This window comes from Choloepus didactylus, chromosome 18 (genome assembly GCF_015220235.1).
Source record: "Choloepus didactylus isolate mChoDid1 chromosome 18, mChoDid1.pri, whole genome shotgun sequence".
NCBI classification, from domain to species: Eukaryota; Metazoa; Chordata; class Mammalia; order Pilosa; family Megalonychidae; genus Choloepus; species Choloepus didactylus.
This window is the reverse complement of record NC_051324.1, coordinates 15,539,434-15,557,019: the sequence shown is the minus strand read 5'-3', so window position 1 is coordinate 15,557,019 and position 17,586 is coordinate 15,539,434. Positions and strand designations below refer to the sequence as shown.

General features: G+C 45.4%; 1 protein-coding gene across 1 annotated transcript in view; it reads left to right on the top strand.

Moving 5' to 3' along the window:
• Positions 1-6,303: 6,303 nt before the first annotated feature.
• PITPNM3 (PITPNM family member 3) overlaps positions 6,304-17,586 on the top strand; it is a 129,639-nt gene continuing 118,356 nt past the window's right edge. The window contains exons 1-2 of the mRNA XM_037809585.1: positions 6,304-6,361; positions 8,655-9,073. Coding sequence (XP_037665513.1) covers positions 8,971-9,073 — 103 coding nt within the window. The 5' untranslated portion in view covers positions 6,304-6,361; positions 8,655-8,970. The remainder of the gene's footprint in view (positions 6,362-8,654; positions 9,074-17,586) is intronic.

Below are 17,586 nucleotides of genomic sequence, written 5' to 3'. Positions count from 1 at the left end.
ATACCCTACCAACTAAGGAAAAGAAAATTATATAAAGATTAAGTATTCATCATCCTTTGTTAAATCCCATCTTGTCTGTTGCTACCCCTTCCTCTAGTTTAATCACTTTCCCGATCTTCAGGAATGTCTAGGCAATGACCACCCTAACCTGTTCATGTTGAAAAGGGGTGTCAACTTTATGAGCAAAGGGGACACATCTAGTTGATGTTCTTGAAGAGGCTATTGCCTCTGGGTTTTTGGACTTAGCTGGCATAGGAACACTCTGAAGGACTTAAGTTTCTGAAGAATAAACTTAGTGAGTGAAACTTGTAGAGTCTCAGATAGGGATCTGGGTATTCTTTAAGGTTTTCTGGACTTCTTTTGACTTGGGCTTATCATAATGTGGTCAATTGGCATAACTAGGTGAAACTTGGGTAGGAGTAACCTCCAGGACAACCTCTTGACTCTATTTGAATTATCTTAGCCACTAAAACCTTATTTTGTTGCCTTTCTTTCCCCCCTTTTGGTTAAAAAGGCATTCTTAATCCCTTGATGCCAAGGTCAAGCTCATTCCTGGAATCATGTCCCACGTTGCCAGAAAGGCTCATTTCATCTTGGGGTCCTGCCCCATGTCGGGGGGAGGGTGATGAATTTATTTGCAAAGTTAGGCTTAGAGAGAGAAAGTTCACATTTGAGCAACAAAAGAGGTTCTATGGAGGTGAATCTTGGGCATAATTACAGGTGGGCATACCCTCCTCTTTACAGCCATAAGTTTCACCTGAGCAAGCCTCAGTATTGAGGGCTTGACTTATAAAGTAGGGGGTTCCTAGGTTCACACAGCATATGTTATATCCACAATAATCCATCCATATCTCACATTATCATCACTTAGTTGTACAATCCTCATTACTCTCCATTTCAAGCAATTCTCATGACCCAAAAACATCTCGTAGCTCTTGCCAGTCCTTAATGATTTGTCCCTAGTATTTCTGTAATACTAGTATGGTATTCCTATTAATTATAGTCCCTAATATGCAATATGTAGATTTTTCCAATATACCCTTCTGTGGTCAACCCTCTGTGCTAGTGTCATACCTTAGAAGTATATCATGCAAGCACCTGTCTATATTTGTGGTGCTGATCTGTGGGAAACATGCCTTTAAACAACCCCTTTCATTCCTATTTGACTTCAATAAAGCTCTGATACTTACAATTCCATTAACAAACAATTATTACCCCTATCCATTACCATACCTTTGAATTCACCATCATTAACATATCTGAACATATTAGTTTATCATTCCCCCTTGCTAGCTACTGTCTGTCACTAGATTCCCAATATTCTTATAAGACATTGATTTTCAGTTGTTCAGATAGTTCACAAAAGTGGTAACATATAATAGCTCTCCTTTTGTGTCTAAGTTATTTCGCTCAGATTATATCTTAAAGGTTCATCCCTGTTGCCATACATTTCAGGACCTTGTTGCTTCTTACTGCTGCATGGTATTCCATTGTATGTATATTCCACATTTTGTTTATCCACTCGTCTGTTGAAGGAAACTTGGATTGTTGCCATCTCTTGGCAATTGTGAACAATGCCGCTATGAACATCAGTGTACAAATGTCTGTTCGTGTCACTGTTTTCAAATCTGGGTATATACCAAGAAGTGGAATTGCTGGATTGTAGGGTAATTCAATGTCTAGTTTTCTGAGAAACCCCCAAACTGTCTTCCAGAGTGGCTATACCATTATATAGTCCCACCAACAATGCATAAGGGTTCCAGTTTCTCCACAACCTCTCCAGCCTTTGTAATATCCTGTTTATTTGATGGCAGCCATTCTTACTGGTGTGAAATGATATCTCATTGTGTTCTTGATTTGCACCTCCCTAATAGCTAGTGAAGATGAACATTTTCTCATGTGTTTTTTGGCCATTTGTATTTCCTTTTCAGGGAAATGTCTTTTCATATCTTTTGCCCATTTTACAATTGGGCTGTTTGTACTATTGTTTTTGAGTTGTAGGATTTCTTTATATATGCAAGATATCAGTCTCTTATCAGATACATGGTTTCCAAATATTTTTTCCCATTGCATTGGCTGCCTCTTCACCTTTTTTGACAAATTCCTTTGAGGTACAGAAGCTTTTGATTTTGAGGAATTCCCATTTATTTTTTCTTTCATTGCTTGTGCTTTGGGTGAAAGGTCTAAGAAGCGACCTCCTAATACTAGGTCTTGAAGATGTTTTCCTACATTATCTTCTAGGAGTTATGGTACTGTCTCTTATATTGAGGTCTTTGATCCACTTTGAGTTAATTTTTGTATAGGGTGTGAGGTAGGGATCCTATTTCATTCTTTTTGTTATGGCTATCCGGTTCTCCTAGCCCCATTTGTTGAAGAGACTGTTCTGTCCCAGTTCAGTGGATTTGGGGTCTTTATCAAAAATCAGTTGACTGTATATTTGGGGGTCTATTTCTGAACTCTCAATTCGATTTCATTGATCAGTATTGTCTATCTTTATGCCAATACCATGCTGTTTTGACTACTGTGGCTTTATAGTAGGCTTCAAAGTCTGGAAGTGTAAGTCCTCCCACTTCATTCTTCTTTTATTTCAGGATGTTTTTTGGCAATTTGAAGCCCTTTTCCCTTCCACATAAATTTTGATAGCTAGCTTTTCCAATTCTGCAATGTAGGTTGTTGGAATTTGGATTGGGATTGCATTGAATCTGTAGATCAGTTTGGGTAGAAATGACATGTTAACAATATTTAGTCTTCCTATCCATGAGCATGGAATATTTTTCCACCTTTTTAGGTCCATTTTATTTCTTTTAGTAAAATTTTGTAATTTTCTGTGTAGAGGTCTTTTACATCCCTGGTTAAGTTTATTCATAGCTACTTGATTTTTTTAGTTGCTATTGTGAATGGAGTTTTTTTAAAATTGCCTCTTCAGTTAGGTCATTTCTAGGGCACATTACCAACTTATGTGCATTAATCTTATATCCTGCCACTCTGCTGAATTTGTTTGTTAGCTCAAGTATCTTTATGGTGGAATTCTCAGGTTTTTTCAAATATAAGATCATATCATCTGCAAATAATAGTTTTACTTCTTCCTTTCCAGTTTGGATACCTTTTATATCTTTATCTTGGCAAACTGCTCTAGTTAGAACTTCTAGTACAATGTTGGATAATAGAGGTGACAGTGGGCATCCTTGTCTTGTTCCTGATCTTAGGGAGAAGGCTTTCAGCCTCTCACTATTGAGTACTAGGCTGGCTGTGGGGTTTTCATATATGCCCTTTATCATACTGAGGAAGATTCCTTCAATTCATACCTTTTGAAGTGTTTTTATCAAAAGGGGATGTCAAATTTTGTCAAATGCTTATTCAGCATCTATTGAGATGATCATTTGATTTTTCCCTTTTGATTTGTTAGTGTGTTGAATTACATTAATCGATTTTCTTATGTTGAAACACCCTTGCATGTCAGGAATGAACCCCACTTGGTTGTGGTGTATAATCCTTTTAATGTGCCTTTGGATTTGATTTGGAAGGATTTTTGCATCTATATTCATTAGGGAGATTGGCCTGTACTTTTCCTTTTTTTAGTGACTTTATCTGATTTTTGTATCAGAGTGATTCTGTTTCATAAAATGAGCTAGGTAGTGTTCCTTTTTCTTCAATTTTTTGAAAGAGTTTGGGCAGGAATGGTGTCAATTCTTTTTGGAAAGTTTGGTAAAATTCCCCTGTGAAGCTGTCTGGCCCTGGACTTTTATTTGTAGGTAGATTTTGGATGACTGATTGGATCTCTTTGCTTGTGATTGTTTTGTTGAGGTCTTCTATTTCTTCTTGGGTCAGTCTAGGTTGTTCATGTGTTTCTAGGAAATTATCCACGTCCTCTGAATTGTCTAGCTTGTCATACAGTTGCTCACAGTATTCTCTTATGATTTTTTAATTTCTTCAGGATCTGTGGTAATTATCCCCTTCTCATTTCTGATTCTGTTTCTTTGGGTCTTCTCTTTTTTTCGCTTTGTCAGTCTAGCTAACTAAGGGTCTGTCAATCTTGTTGATCTTCTCAAAGAACCAACCTTTGGTTTTATTTATTTATTTATTTATTTTGATTTATTAATTTATTTATGTTCTCCAGAACATTTATTTCTGCTTTAATCTTTGTTATTTCTTTTCATCTACTTACTTTAGGGTTAATTTGCTGATCATTCTCTAGCCTCTTCACTTGTTCAGTTAGGTCTTTAGTTTTAGTTCTTTCTTGCTTTCAGATGTATGCATTTAGAGTCATAAATTTCCCTCTCATCACTGCCTTCGCTGTGTCCCACAGGTTTTGATATGTTGGGGTCTCATTTCATTTGTCTCTAGATGTTTACCTTTTTCTCTTGTGATTTCTTCTTTTGTCCACTGGTTGTTTAGGAGTGTGTTGTTAAAACTCTCTATATTTGTGAAAGATCTGGTGGTTGTTGATTTCTAGTTGCATTCCATTGTGGTCAGAGAATGTGTTTTGAATAATTTCAATCTTTTTAAATTTATTGACTTGATTTGTACCCCAGTATATGATCTGTCCTGGAAAACATTCCATGGGCACTGGAGAAGAATGGATATCCTGGTGCTTTTGGATGTAATGATCTATATATGTCTACTAAGTCTAATTCATTTATCATATTGTTTGGGTTCTCAATTTCTGTATTGGTCCTCTGTCTAGTTGTTCTAGCTGTAGAAGAGAGTGGTGTATTGAAGTCTCCCACTATTATTGTAGCATGTCTATTGCTCCCTTCAGTTTAACCAATGTTTGTCTCATGTATTTTGAAGCTCTTTGGTTGGGTGCACAAACATTTGCAATTGTTATTTCTTCTTGGTGAATTATCCCTTTTAATATATAGTGTCCTTCTTTATCGCTTATGACATCTTTGCATTTAAAATCTATTTTGTCCAATATTTGTATAGCTACCCCAGCTTTCTTCTGATTCCAGTTTGCACAGAATATTTTTTTCCTCATCCTTTCACTTTCAGTCTCTTTGTGTCACAGGGTCTAAGATGAGTCTCTTGTAAACAGTATATCGCTGGGTCATATTTTTAAATCCATTCTACCAGTCTGTATCTTTTAATTGGAGAAATTAATCCATTCACATTCAAAGTTATTACTGTGAAGGGAGTTCTTGAACCAGCCATCTTATCCTTTGGTTTTTAGTTATTTAGATCTATTTTACCCCACTCTCTTTTTTCCCTTTAAGTTACACTTACTCTTCAGTTCTGTGCTTTTCTCCAGACCTCTCACTTCTTTCTTTTTTTCTCAGCTGATAGAGCTTCCTTTAATATTTCCTGCAGGGCTGGCTTCTTGCTAACAAATTCTCTCAGCATTTGTTTGTCAATGAAAATTTTAAATGCTCCCTCAATTTTGAAGGAGAGCTTTGCTGGATAAAGAATTCTTGGCTGGCAATTTTTCTCTTTCAGAATCTGAAATATGCCATACCACTGCCTTCTTGCCTCCATGGTGCCTGCTGAGTAGTTAGTACTTAGTCTTACAGTGTTTTCCTTTTATGTGGTGAATCACTTCTTTCTTGCTGCTTTCAGAAGTTTCTCCTCTTCAGCATCTGACAATCTAGTCAGTATATATCTTGGAGTAGGTTTATTTGGCTTTGGTCTATTTGGATTTCGTTGGACATCTTTTATTTGCATATTTATGTTGTTTAGAGGGTTGCGAATTTTCTCCAACAATTTATTTGAATTCTCTTCCTACTCCTTTACTCTTCTCTTCCCCTTCTGGAACACTAATGATTCTTATATTTGTGTGCTTCATGTTGCCTGTCATTTCCCTGAGCTCCGTTTCCAATTTTTCAATTTTCTTTTACCATTCAGTCTTTTGTGCTTTCACTTTCCATCACCATATCCTCAAGGTCGCTAATTCATTCCTCTGCTTCTTCAAATCTGGTGTTATATGTCTCAAGAATATTTTTAATTTGATCAATGGTATCTTTTATTTCCATAAGATGTGCTATTTTTTTATTTACTCTTGCAAATTCTTCTTTGTGCTCTTCTAGGCTCTTCTTCATGTCCTTTATATCCAGAGCCATAGTATTGATGTTTGTGTGTACTTCTTTGATTAATTGCTCCAAATTTTGTGTCTTTTCTGGCTTTTTAATTTGTTTGTTTGACTTGTCCATATCATCTATATCCTTCAAATGCTTTGTAATTTTTCTGTTGGCTTTGGGGCCTTTGCTTGTCTTGATAGGGTTATTTTGGGAATTCAGAATTAATTGAGTCTTTTTATATAATTTGCTTTCCTGAATGCAGTTTCCCAATCCTACCTGCAGGTGGCGTTGTGGAGGTATAGCTTGCTGGAGTGCAATTTCTCTAATCTACCAGAAGGTGGCACTCACAAGTAGGTCTTCCCTGAACTTCTCCTGTGTGGTGGGAAGAGTCCAAACCAGGTGTGGAACCAGTCAGTGCACTGGATCTCCATGTGCTCTGGGGAATCCTGGTCCTGGGGCTGCAATGTGGGCTCCGAGCAAGTAGGGAGGGAGCCTAATCAAGAGCACCCTGCAGGTGGGACGTGGGCCTTACCTTTTGATCTCTGCCTGCCTTGCGCCCACGAGTCTCTGGGGTGTGGGAGGGCCTCCTGATCCGTTTGGCATCTTTCCCTTCCCTGCTTCTCGCCACTGCACTCCCTGGACTTCTGTGGGGGAGAGCAACCACTGCCCGTCAGGTTCCCTCCAGGGAGCTCCCTGCTGTCTGGCTGTGGAGGATCAGGCCTCCCAGTAAACTGTCAAGGTAGGTAGACAGGAGTGGGGAGCCGCTGCTCACTCCCTTGCCTGGTGGCGGTTTTGCTGCTGCCAGCCTGGGGAGGGGATGGGGGGCAGTCCAGATGGGGAACACACTCACTGCATCCCTCCAGCCACTGTCTTTCCTCTGTTTTTGTTGGGTGTCCCCTTCACATACTGTGGGGGACCCTCTATGGCTAGTCACATCCCAGAACCACGGTCTCTGGTGTCCTCTACCCCCTTTCTAGTTACTCTGATGGAGGAGAAGCCCATTCTACTTCACCTACTCTGCCATATTGCTGAAGTCAGTCCTTTTAGTTTTAACACCTTGAGACAGTGATGAAAATTCCCTGCAAACCCTGCAGATTGATCAGGGGCATACGCCTCCTCACAGGCTCATCATCCCCATGGAGGGCACGTGGTGAGAGAGCTTGTGGTTCTTTGGGCTTGAAAAGCAGAAGAAAGCCTGCGGAATGTCTCTATATAATTTTCATAAATATCAGCTCTCTGGTGTGGCAGCAGAGTTCTCTGATCTGTTTTGACAGTGGCATGTTTATTGTTTGCTGAGTCTAGTAGCTTAGGCCTGGTTTGGAAGGGCCTCCCCCAGGCATCTTGTGGGCCTCCTATTAGTCCTCATGAGGGCCCCAGGAAATCCCAGATAGGGACCCTGGGCCGACAGGCCCAGGTGGACTCAGTCAACTGATCAGTCCATATGGGTCCCACCATGACTGGGGGCTCACAGGTCTGACAACCAGACTATTTGTTCCTGTGCTCAGGCCTTGCCCTTACACTTTAACTCTGGTGACCAGGTCCCCCTCCTGCCAGCTGGCCCAGGGCCCCTTTTCTTATAATTCTGGAGTGCTGCTCTCTACTAGTCTTGGCAGGGCCTGAAGTATGGTTTCTGAGGCTCAGCCTGAGGTGGGGAGCCTGCTGCCAGATCTCCCTGAGCCTGCCACCCCACTACCCTGGATCAAACCTTCCTTATCTGCTGCTCTTCCTGGAGTCCCCTCAGCTGTTCCTCTGCTCCCTCTGCCTATAACCCTCTTGACTCTTCTTGAACCAAATTTGCTGCCTCTCACCATTTCTGGCTCTGACTTTCCATCCATCCAGCAGGGCTTTCTCCTGTGGCCTGCAGTTGGGTCTGTCCATTCCTGCCACCAAGTTTGCCCCAGCCCTGCAGGTATGTCCGTATGATGGCCCTTCCATGTTCCCCTGCCAGGACTAAGTCAGACACCTCCACCTCCTACCCTGCATTGAGCCCTGGTTCTCTGTGGGCTCTGCCATAGAGGCTGCTCCCTTCCCATTTCTCTTTGTGGAGCCAGGAGAAGGTGTTAGTGTGGTCCCCTCCCCACTGCCACTTCCATTGTTTCTTCCTGGCTACTGCTGTACCCTCGTTGCAGGAGGGCTTCTCTCCTCGGGGATTCCACGCCATCTGCAGATGCCATCCTTTTTCTCCCTGACATTGTCATTTGTCCCTGTAACATCTGGGTCTTCTTACAGTTTTTATCACTCCCTGCCCTAATTCCAATAACCTTAAACTCCTTTTTGAAAACCTTAAAAAGCCTTTCCCAATACTTCCTGGAGCACCTCTACACCAGACTCGCTTAACTCCTCCATCTCAGCAACCACCCGTGAGACCACCCTGGGGGAGTCTTGTTGCCAAGACACAGCCTACCTCCATGTATCATCTTGATGCCCCTCCCCACAGCCTTCTCTCTCCCAGCCACTACTGGCCCTTTCTTTCAGTGCAAGCCTCCACCCCTTGTCCCCTTCTGCTCTCCCCTTGCTTTGCTCCCTGCCCTCTCCTCCCCCAGCCTTCCACACTGCCTCCCTCCCTGAGGCTATTCGTGTGCTGCCCTCTGTTCTGCCTGGCTCCCTAGAGTCTTACCCACACAGCCTTCCTCTTCCCTTCAGGTCTTGGTGCCAGGTCAGCCTGAGACTTCCCTTCCCTGGGCTGTGAGCCCAGCATAAGACCACTGAGCCTGAGCCGAGAAGCTCACTGCAGAGGGGTCCTCAGTACCCTGAGTCTGACTTCATGCCTGGCAACTCGCACAGGGCTGGGAGAATTCAGGGAGTCTTCCAGCGCTGAAATGCTGTGACCAAGAGAGGCAGGAGCATTCACATTCCAGGTATGTGAGCTCTGCCATCCACCCTGCAGCCCTGGAACCCCCTAAACCTGAGCTTAATTATGACCTGGGAAGAGGATGGAAGACACTGATTCCTTTGGAGCATGTGGGGAGCTAAAGCTGGTCACCAGAGCAGAGGCTGCCACACTTCCTTCCTGGCTCCTGATGACCTCCTGGGGAAGATGCCAGTCTCCAGAGAAAGGCTCAGTAAGAGGTGGTCCTCCTTATGATTATGGTGATGGTTCTCCTCAGCCATAATTGTCCAACGTGCCACTCTTGGGGAGTTACCAAGAGGCCAAGAGAAGTTATACCAAGACTTTAGATTTAACAACATCTAACAACTACCCAGTACTTTTCAATTTACAAAATGCCTTTAAACATAGTTTTCTCTTCTCTCTTTAGGTCACGTAGCCACCCCTGCTTTGTGTATCAGCAGTAATTCAGGGTGCTTAAGAATGTGAGCCACTGTCAGCCTCATTAAAATCCTCTGGGACTTCTGACCCTCAGTTTCCTAATCTGTGAAATGGGGTTCAAATAGTACCCACGCAGAGTTATTGAGGATTAAGGGAAATAATCCATGAAAATACTTAGAAGAGCAGCTGGCACACAGCAAGTGTTCAATACATGTTACCTATTTGGTTTATCACTAAGAACCTTGAAGAGGGAACCTTCCAGCTTGTTCTGAGCTGCTTTCCTTGTCTTCCTCCTCCCACTGTATTCTTTCCTGCTTGCAGTCCTACCTGCTACACACCTGTGTCTAGCCTTGCCTTGCCCTTCAAACTGGACACTTGGAAACACTGTTTTCCTAGCCATGACCTTGGCAGCTCTGGGCAACCTCCCTGGCTCCCCAGTCCAGCTGGTCAGCCTTTGCTACCTCAGGTAAATGTTCCCTCTGGCTCAAGTTAGCCCTGGGACTAACTGCACCTGTGGACACTGCTCCTCACTTTTGCTGTGGGCTTTCCAGTGCTACCGGAACTTTCCAAACTCAGCGACATCCTTCTGGGGTAGACAGGCAAAGTATTAATAGCCCCATTTTACAGATAAAGAAATTGAGGACTGCAGTAATTAAGGGACTGGCTTGGGATCCTACAACACATGGCTACAGGGCCAGAGCTTGACCTGGATCTTTCAACCTCAAGTCCAGTATCCTTTTCATTCTGTCACACAGTTTTTTCTTTCAAGTAGATGATTCTTAGATGGTCTAGAAAATCTTAGAAGATATCAATTTCAGTGCAGTTTCTATTTATTATTTTTATCAGCAATTATTTACCCAGGTCCTATTCTCTGCCAGGTACTCTGCTTAGTTCTGGGCATACAAAGATGAATATGATATACTTCCTACCTTCCTAACATAGCCCTGCACAGTGGCTCAGCTCAGAGGCCAACATGCTGCTTCAATTTCCATCCCCTCCATCATCTGCCTCCCTCATCCCCTAAGCTCCACCAGGCCTGGGCCTGCCAGAACCCAGCCCACTTAGTAACAACAACTCCACTGCTTGAGTGCTGGATAAGTACTAGGTGCTTTGCTTACATTATTCCATTTAATTCTCACAATAATCCTGCAATAGAGATTATTAACCCCATGTTACAGATGAAACTGAATCCAAGTGAGGTGGAGATTGTCCCAGCTAGAAAGAGGTTGTCCCCGGGTCTGACTACAAATGCCATGTCCTCTCTAATGTACTGCCCAATCCCTCTTTGAACCATGGCATCAGCCTAACTCAGGCCAGGCTCCTCCTCCCAGAATTTCCAATAGGGTGGCCGGAGGTCTGCTCTGAAGGCTCAAGTTAGGCCACAGCTACACTCTGTGCTGTGCTATCACTGGGGTCCCAGCCTGCTGCTGCTAGGCGGCGTCTGCCGCATTGGATGTCCTGGTATCCCCGTGGCCTGAGCTGTTCCTGTGCTTGCTGCTCCACCAAGGGCCTCTGCCCCCCACCCAGGCCAGCCTCCCAGCAGAGCCACTGCTCCTTTGTTTCCTCCTCTGCCTCCCAAAGGGCATAAAGAAAGGCTTTACTCTCAGGCCGCCTCTCCCCATGTGGTGACAAAATGGGTACCAGCAGCCCTTGCCTGGCGTTTTTCCAGCCAAACAACCACAGCAGAAAGAAGCCCCTCATGTCCAGTGTGCCAGGAGGTGCCCCTGGGTTATTGTCATTGGCCCCGATTGACCGACTTGGGGCTAATCCCTGTGTACCGATGGAGCAAGTGGGAGTCACATGTCCACCCTGGAAAAAGGGACGGAGCAGCCCCAACCATATGCCTGGACTGGGCATGGCAGAGGGAGGGGGCTTCCCAGAGGAAAGTCACAACCCTTACCCCAAGGCAGAGGAGCCGATGCTGAGCAGGCAAAAACCACCAATGCACACTACTGAAAGCAAGCATGTCTTAAGACCAGATGATAAGACAAATTTTAATTTGCATTAATATTCGTTTAAGGCTCACTACATGCTATGCATCGGAAATGCAAAGATACTTAAGGCACAGACCTTGTTCTAGAAACTATATTTTAAGACGGAATGAAAACAAAGGTGAAACAGACAGGAACATAGCATACGGTGGTTACGCGTTGAAAGGAGTGAATAATTTTTACTGAATGGGGGCTGTGATTTGGCGGTCTTCATGGAGGAGATGATATTTGCATTAGACCTTGAAGGATAATCAATACTCTGGTAATGAAAGAAGGGGGAAAGGCAGAGGGAACACATGGGCAAAGGCTGGTAGCCTTGGCAGGGGCGGGGGGCATATTTGAGAATAGAATATAGAGCGATTAGACTATTTAAGGAGTCTAGCCAGAGCAAAGACAACTCCACTGTCATTAGTCCCCACACGGGAATAGAAGAGCATTGCATGCCTGGGAGGCAGCTCATCCCTCTTCCTGACCAAGATTTTCTATTATGCTCCAAGAAGATGCCCTTGAACAGGAATAAGCAGTTTCTCCCCACCCTGTCCTTCCCTTGAAAGCGTGATTCACCCCAGATCGCTCTTGTTAAAGCTTTCTAATCTTTATTCTATTTCTAAATGGGGGAGTCTACTGGGAGCCCCACGCCCTTGCCAAGAGTTCCATCCGTATTTCATCAATCCCTGCTCTGAAATCCTATCAGTCATAAACTCCAGTTTCACAATAAATGTGCCGAGAGGTCTGCCTGCATGGGCTTTTACATTGAAAAACAGAATCGCTGCCCAAACTATTGAATTGAGAACAAAGAGAATCCCAGGGTGGTGCATGCAAGAGGGGCAAATATTGAAGGCTGAGCGATTGCAACAGGGGAGACGGCCGGCCGAGCCCCATGTGGCTCTCAGCCTGGGCGTGTATCCTCGCAGCCAGCCAGCTTCGTCCTTGGCCTGCCTCTCGGGCCTTAGCTCTTTGTAATGGATTTTGTTTCACTCAGTGTGACGGAAGAGACTTGCCAATCCTCAAAGACCTGCAGAATCTCCTCGCAGGCCTCCAATGGGAAGCCAGCAGCCTTCGTCAGCCATGTAGGTGGCTGTTCAGCAGCATGAATTTACTTTAGTGTCAAAAAGAAATCCGAGGCATGTTTGAAACAGCTAGGGGAGAGACCGATCAGTGGGGTCTCTGTTGGGCAGTCTGGGCAGGGCTTTGGGCCACTGCTCTTTCCGTCAGTGCTGATCCTGCCCTGAGCCTGGGGCCCCTGGGCCTACATGCAGCACACTGCTGCAGCTCCACGACCTGCGCGGCTTGTGACAGAAGCCACCTGGGCCAAGGGAGGGGACGGCGCCAGAGCTTTTAATTAGCTCGGACAACTGTTCACAGCTATAATCACGAACGAGCCCCATGCTCACCACACTGACTGAGGGGGCCTTTTCCCCATCTGAACAAAGGAGTCGACTGAAACAAGAGTTCTTGGTATTTTGAAGGATGAAGAGCCCTTTTAAAATCTGAAACACACTCGATCTCACACCCCATTTCTGGGGACTCTCAATCCCTAGATGCAGGCAAACCTGGACCCCGGCTTAAGGAGCCCTGAACTGAAGGGCTCTGAGGCTGCCCCTTCACCTTTCATACTTTATGAGGTGTCTGTTTACAAGGCACTGTACCAATCACAAAGCATTTTGAGATCTCTTCTTCTGAGGTAAACAGAGGAGGATCTATTGCCCCTTTTTCTGCAGATGGAGAACAAAATCCCAGAGTGGGGAGAGGTCCCACCGGAAATCAGTCTTGAAACTGGGACTGGACCTAAGGTCTTCTAATTCTCAGTCTGGTGCTCACGCAGTTCCATCATTGCTCCCTCTAATTTTTTTTGGCCCATGCTCCTTTCTGATGCACAAAAAACTCTCCTTCCTCCCACCTCAGGAATTCCTGATAACTGGTAAGCCATGGGGAGGGGAGCTGAATCTACCTCCCCAATTTGAGGCTCACTCTGTCTTATGCTGAGCTTTACTGTCTATAGTTTGAAATATAATTTCAATTCTAAAAATCGTAGTTGCTCGTTTCTCCCAAATATGAAATACTGCAGTGCTGTCACATTTAAAACCCTATAGCCTGCCGTAGCCCCAACCAAGAAGTGTCTTCAATTACTGGCTGTTGATCTGGGAGGGTGTAGCCCCTTCCCAGAAGTTTCCTGCCAGAGGATGCCCCAGGGATGAAGGAGTGTCACTCACAGGTGGCTGTGAGCAGCACCTCACTCACCTCACCTCGGGAGCAACAGGCAGCCCTGCATTTGGCAGGGTTTAGGGGTGAGCTTTGGGAGATTGCTGGCTCATATGATGACACAGCTCCCGGTGTTTAAGTCACCTGGAATTCACAAGGCAGCTTCCCATGGAAATTGTCCAACCCACAGAAGTTTAATACTTTCTCCATGCCCATGGACTCTAGTCCCAGGCATGCAGGGTGATGCCTCCCACCATGGGAGGCCAGAGCCTCTGATCCCCCTCTTCTGCCCTGGAAGTTGGGCTGGGATCCCATACATGCCCAGGCTCAGCCGATCAGACCTGCCTACCAGGATTCGACTTGAGTGAGTGGTGCAGAGATGAGGGACTGTAGGATTCACTCAGTGGTCAGGCCACGGAAAAGAGAGTGGCCACGAGACCAAACCCTTCCTGCCAAAAGATGGCCAGTTATGCTTTCTGATTCCTGGCCCTCTCCAGCTGCCTCAGTTACTCTCTGCTTTCCAAGCCTCCCTCAACCCTCTGGGACCCTTGGAGCCCCCAGAAAATTCCCCCTTTTAAAGAGAGCCTAAGTCTGTGCCTGAAGCATAACTGTTACATACACGTCATCTGGACCTTGTGTTATTTCTGCAAGAAAATGCAGTCTGGGCATAGCAACACCTCACTGCTTCTGGCAATGAGGCTGGAGGGAACAATTCTCTTGGGGACAACACAAGGAGAGAGCGTAGAGTCTCCTTGTCACAGCCAGTGACTGCTCCTGTGTCCTTGGGAGGCTGGGGGAGGGGACTCTGAGTTAGAAGCCTGGACAGCCTTGTTGAACCCCAGCTCTGCCACCAACTCCTTTGAGTCAAGTTTTTGATGGGGTGCAGCTTTCCTCTCAGTACAGCAAGGAGCTGAGTCCAGTGAGCAGGGTTGGGTCTGATGAGCTGGTTCTGGAATGTCCTTGCAACTCTGGTGGGCTCTGACACTATGACACCCTCCTGAATATCAGATTCCACATCAGCATAAAGGACACCCCCTCTTTCCACTTAAGATCCACTTCCCAGATGCTCCAAATCTGGAAACAGAGCAGTTGTAGTGCTGCCACCCAGCCTCACTCCCTGTCCATCACTTTCTCCAAAGCTCTAAACACACCTCACACCTCCTTCCCCTTCTCCGTCTCTTCCTAATAAATTTCATAACTGAAAGTCAAGGCTTCCCATGAATACTTTCCTTTTAGCCTATGCCTTCCTGCCTCTAGAAATGGATTTACATAAAATAACCAGAGGGGATTTTTAGAAATGCCTCTTTATTCATCGTCAGCCCATCTGGGCCAAGATGTTTCCTTGATGGACTGTGATCCTTCAGCCAATAATTTAATTGGCATCTGCTCTGTGAAATGTCTCCCCAATGTGGTTTACCAGGAGTGGCTCAGAAAGGGATGCTTCCGTCTTTAGGAAAGGCTGGGAAGCCTGGAGTCCCCAGGGTGTCCTTTCACTCAGCATGTAATCTACTATATCTTTAATAAGTGGAGTCAATTCACTTTCAAAACCCTTGTCAAATTCAGCCTTTTAGTCATTCTGACCAGAAGCATTCAAATTCCAATATGAGTAGACGGCTTGTGCAGAGCTGAGATTGGCCCGGGATATCGGTTTGGCAGCAGCCTAGGAGGGAGGCACTGAGAGCCCCCGGAGGCTCCTCTGCCCAGAAAAAGGCAGCGGTGTGTTTGCGCCTGGAAAATCCTGCTGACTCAGCTCCTTCCTCCCCTCCCCTATCTGCCTGGGCACTTCGCATATGGGATTTGGAAAATCACAGGATCAAAGCCAAGTTGGAAAGACTCTGGGAAACTGGGGAACTTACAGGTCTAATGGGCTCGTGGTATAGGCAAGGAAAGCACAGAAATGGGGAGGGGCTGTGGTTCGTCTGAGGTTGCATCCTGAGTTTGTTGCAGAGCCTGGACACAGTCCTCAGCCTCTTGGCTTCCTTTACCTTACTGCTGTCTCCTTTTTTCTTGTCTTCTTCCCTCTAGTGGTTAAGGCCAGAGCATGGACATCAGAGGGCCTGGATTTGAATAGTTGTTTCACCATGACCCAAAGACAGAAACCTATCCCCTCTGAGCCTCAGTTCCCTTGTCTGTAAAATGGGAATGATCATTATGTTGCCCTAAGGATTAAATGGCAACACATGTAAAGCACTTCAAACACTTCTTGGCACACAGTAGTCACTCAGCAAATATTTGTTGCTATTACCATTATTATTGTTGTTACAGTAGTAGAGAAATAGAGCAGACATGAGAAAGAGCTGCCCAGCAAGTACAGTTATGCAACTGGAATGGTCTTAATAAATTAAGGGATTTCTTCCCTATAAACTTTAACCCTAGGAGAGGTCTGAAGGTTTTAGCAAAGTCTTACCTGGAGGCAGGTGGTGGACAGAATGAGCTTTTCTTCAGGGTTCTTTCCCCCAATGACTCCCTGTCTTGGCATTTATTCAGCAGCTGCTGGAGCCCTGAAAGTGTGGGTTTCTCTCTGGGGAGCCAAGACTAATATACTTTGAGATCTGTATCAACAAGTACAAAATTTACCTCGACAAGGTGAGGCAGTGCCCAGGAGGGCCTGTAGCAGGAGGCTTTATCACCCACGGGCAACCGGTGGTGGAGCTGCCAAGGGTTATTTCTGATTTCACAGGAGGTCTTTCCTTGCTGACTTTAGCTCAGATCTCCCACCTCCTTCTTCACCACCCCGTGGGAAGGTCTGTGGTGGGGCCCACTGTGCTTGGGGAATGAAATTTCTATCACAGGGCAGAGGGTACTCCTGAACAAAGTTGGCAGGACTCCATAGCAGCTCTGCTGGTTTGCGGGAGACTGCCAGGAGCTCCACGAGAAGTGAGACAGTGTTCTTCCGAGGGGGTGGAGCCTGGGAACGGAAGTCAGGACCCCTGGATAGGAAGGCAGAACCTAATCTAGGGCAAATCACTTCCTCATTCTGGACCTTGGTCTCAACATCCGTAAAAGGAAGGCACTGGCAGAACCACCACCCTAGAGAGCAATTTGGTACTGTGGTATTTAGGAAAATGGGATGTACATGTTCCCTAAGGCCCAACAATTCCAATGTTGGGTACGTGTCCCCAGAGAATCTCCCACACGAACACCAGATGTGCAAGGGGATGTTTGTCTCAGCGTCATTTGTAACAGCAAGGAACTGTGAAACCTAAATGGCAATTAAGAGGGAATCAGAAAAATAAAATGAGGTATATTCACACAATAATATATCAGGCAGCAGTCAAAAGGAACAAGCTGCATCTCCAAATATCACTGTGGAGAGATCTCCAAAGCAATATTAGGGGAAAGAGAAAGGAGCAGAACATTCTGTCCGCCACAGTACCACCAATGAGATGTTTTAAAGCACATAGGAAACATGATTATGCAATGTTCATGCACACACATATATGAGAAAAAAGCTTTTGAAGGTAGATTGGAGGAGTGCACAACAAATTCAGTGTGGATCCTTGGGGAGGAGAATGGGGTGGGACCTGGGAACAAAAGAGACAAAAAAGGTCTGTCTCCAGTCTGGGGGAGGTGCCAAGAGTTGAGGAGCAGGATGGTGGCACCCATCCTCTCTATCCTACCACATGCAGCTGAGGTTAAAACCCTTCCAACACTGCCACTCTGTGTCCAGGGTACTCAGCCAGTGCAGCCAGTGCAGCCAGAGCTGGACCCACAGGGGTAGGGTGTGTATGCAGGGGGTGGGGTGGGGACAAGGACCACTCAGGGTGGTGAAGCTGGATAGGAAAGGCGTACTTGAGGCAAGGAGTGCAGGAACTGTACTCAATGCAGATGGTATAATAGGAGTAGACAAAGCCACCATCAATTACACAACCTATTTACATGATCTCAGTGATTTTCTGCCCTTGCCCGATGACTTGCTGTTGCATTACTGATCATGAACCACAGGCCACTTTCCCCTGTTGATGTATTTCTTCTTTAGTGCCTCATCATCCACAACTGTGTTTTAATATTGGAGTTCTGGAATCTGTCACAAGCAAACACCATGGTGTGAGGGGCTGGGACAGGTGGGAACATGGCTGAGGTCAAAGCAGCTGGATTTGCTTGTTCTGGGTAC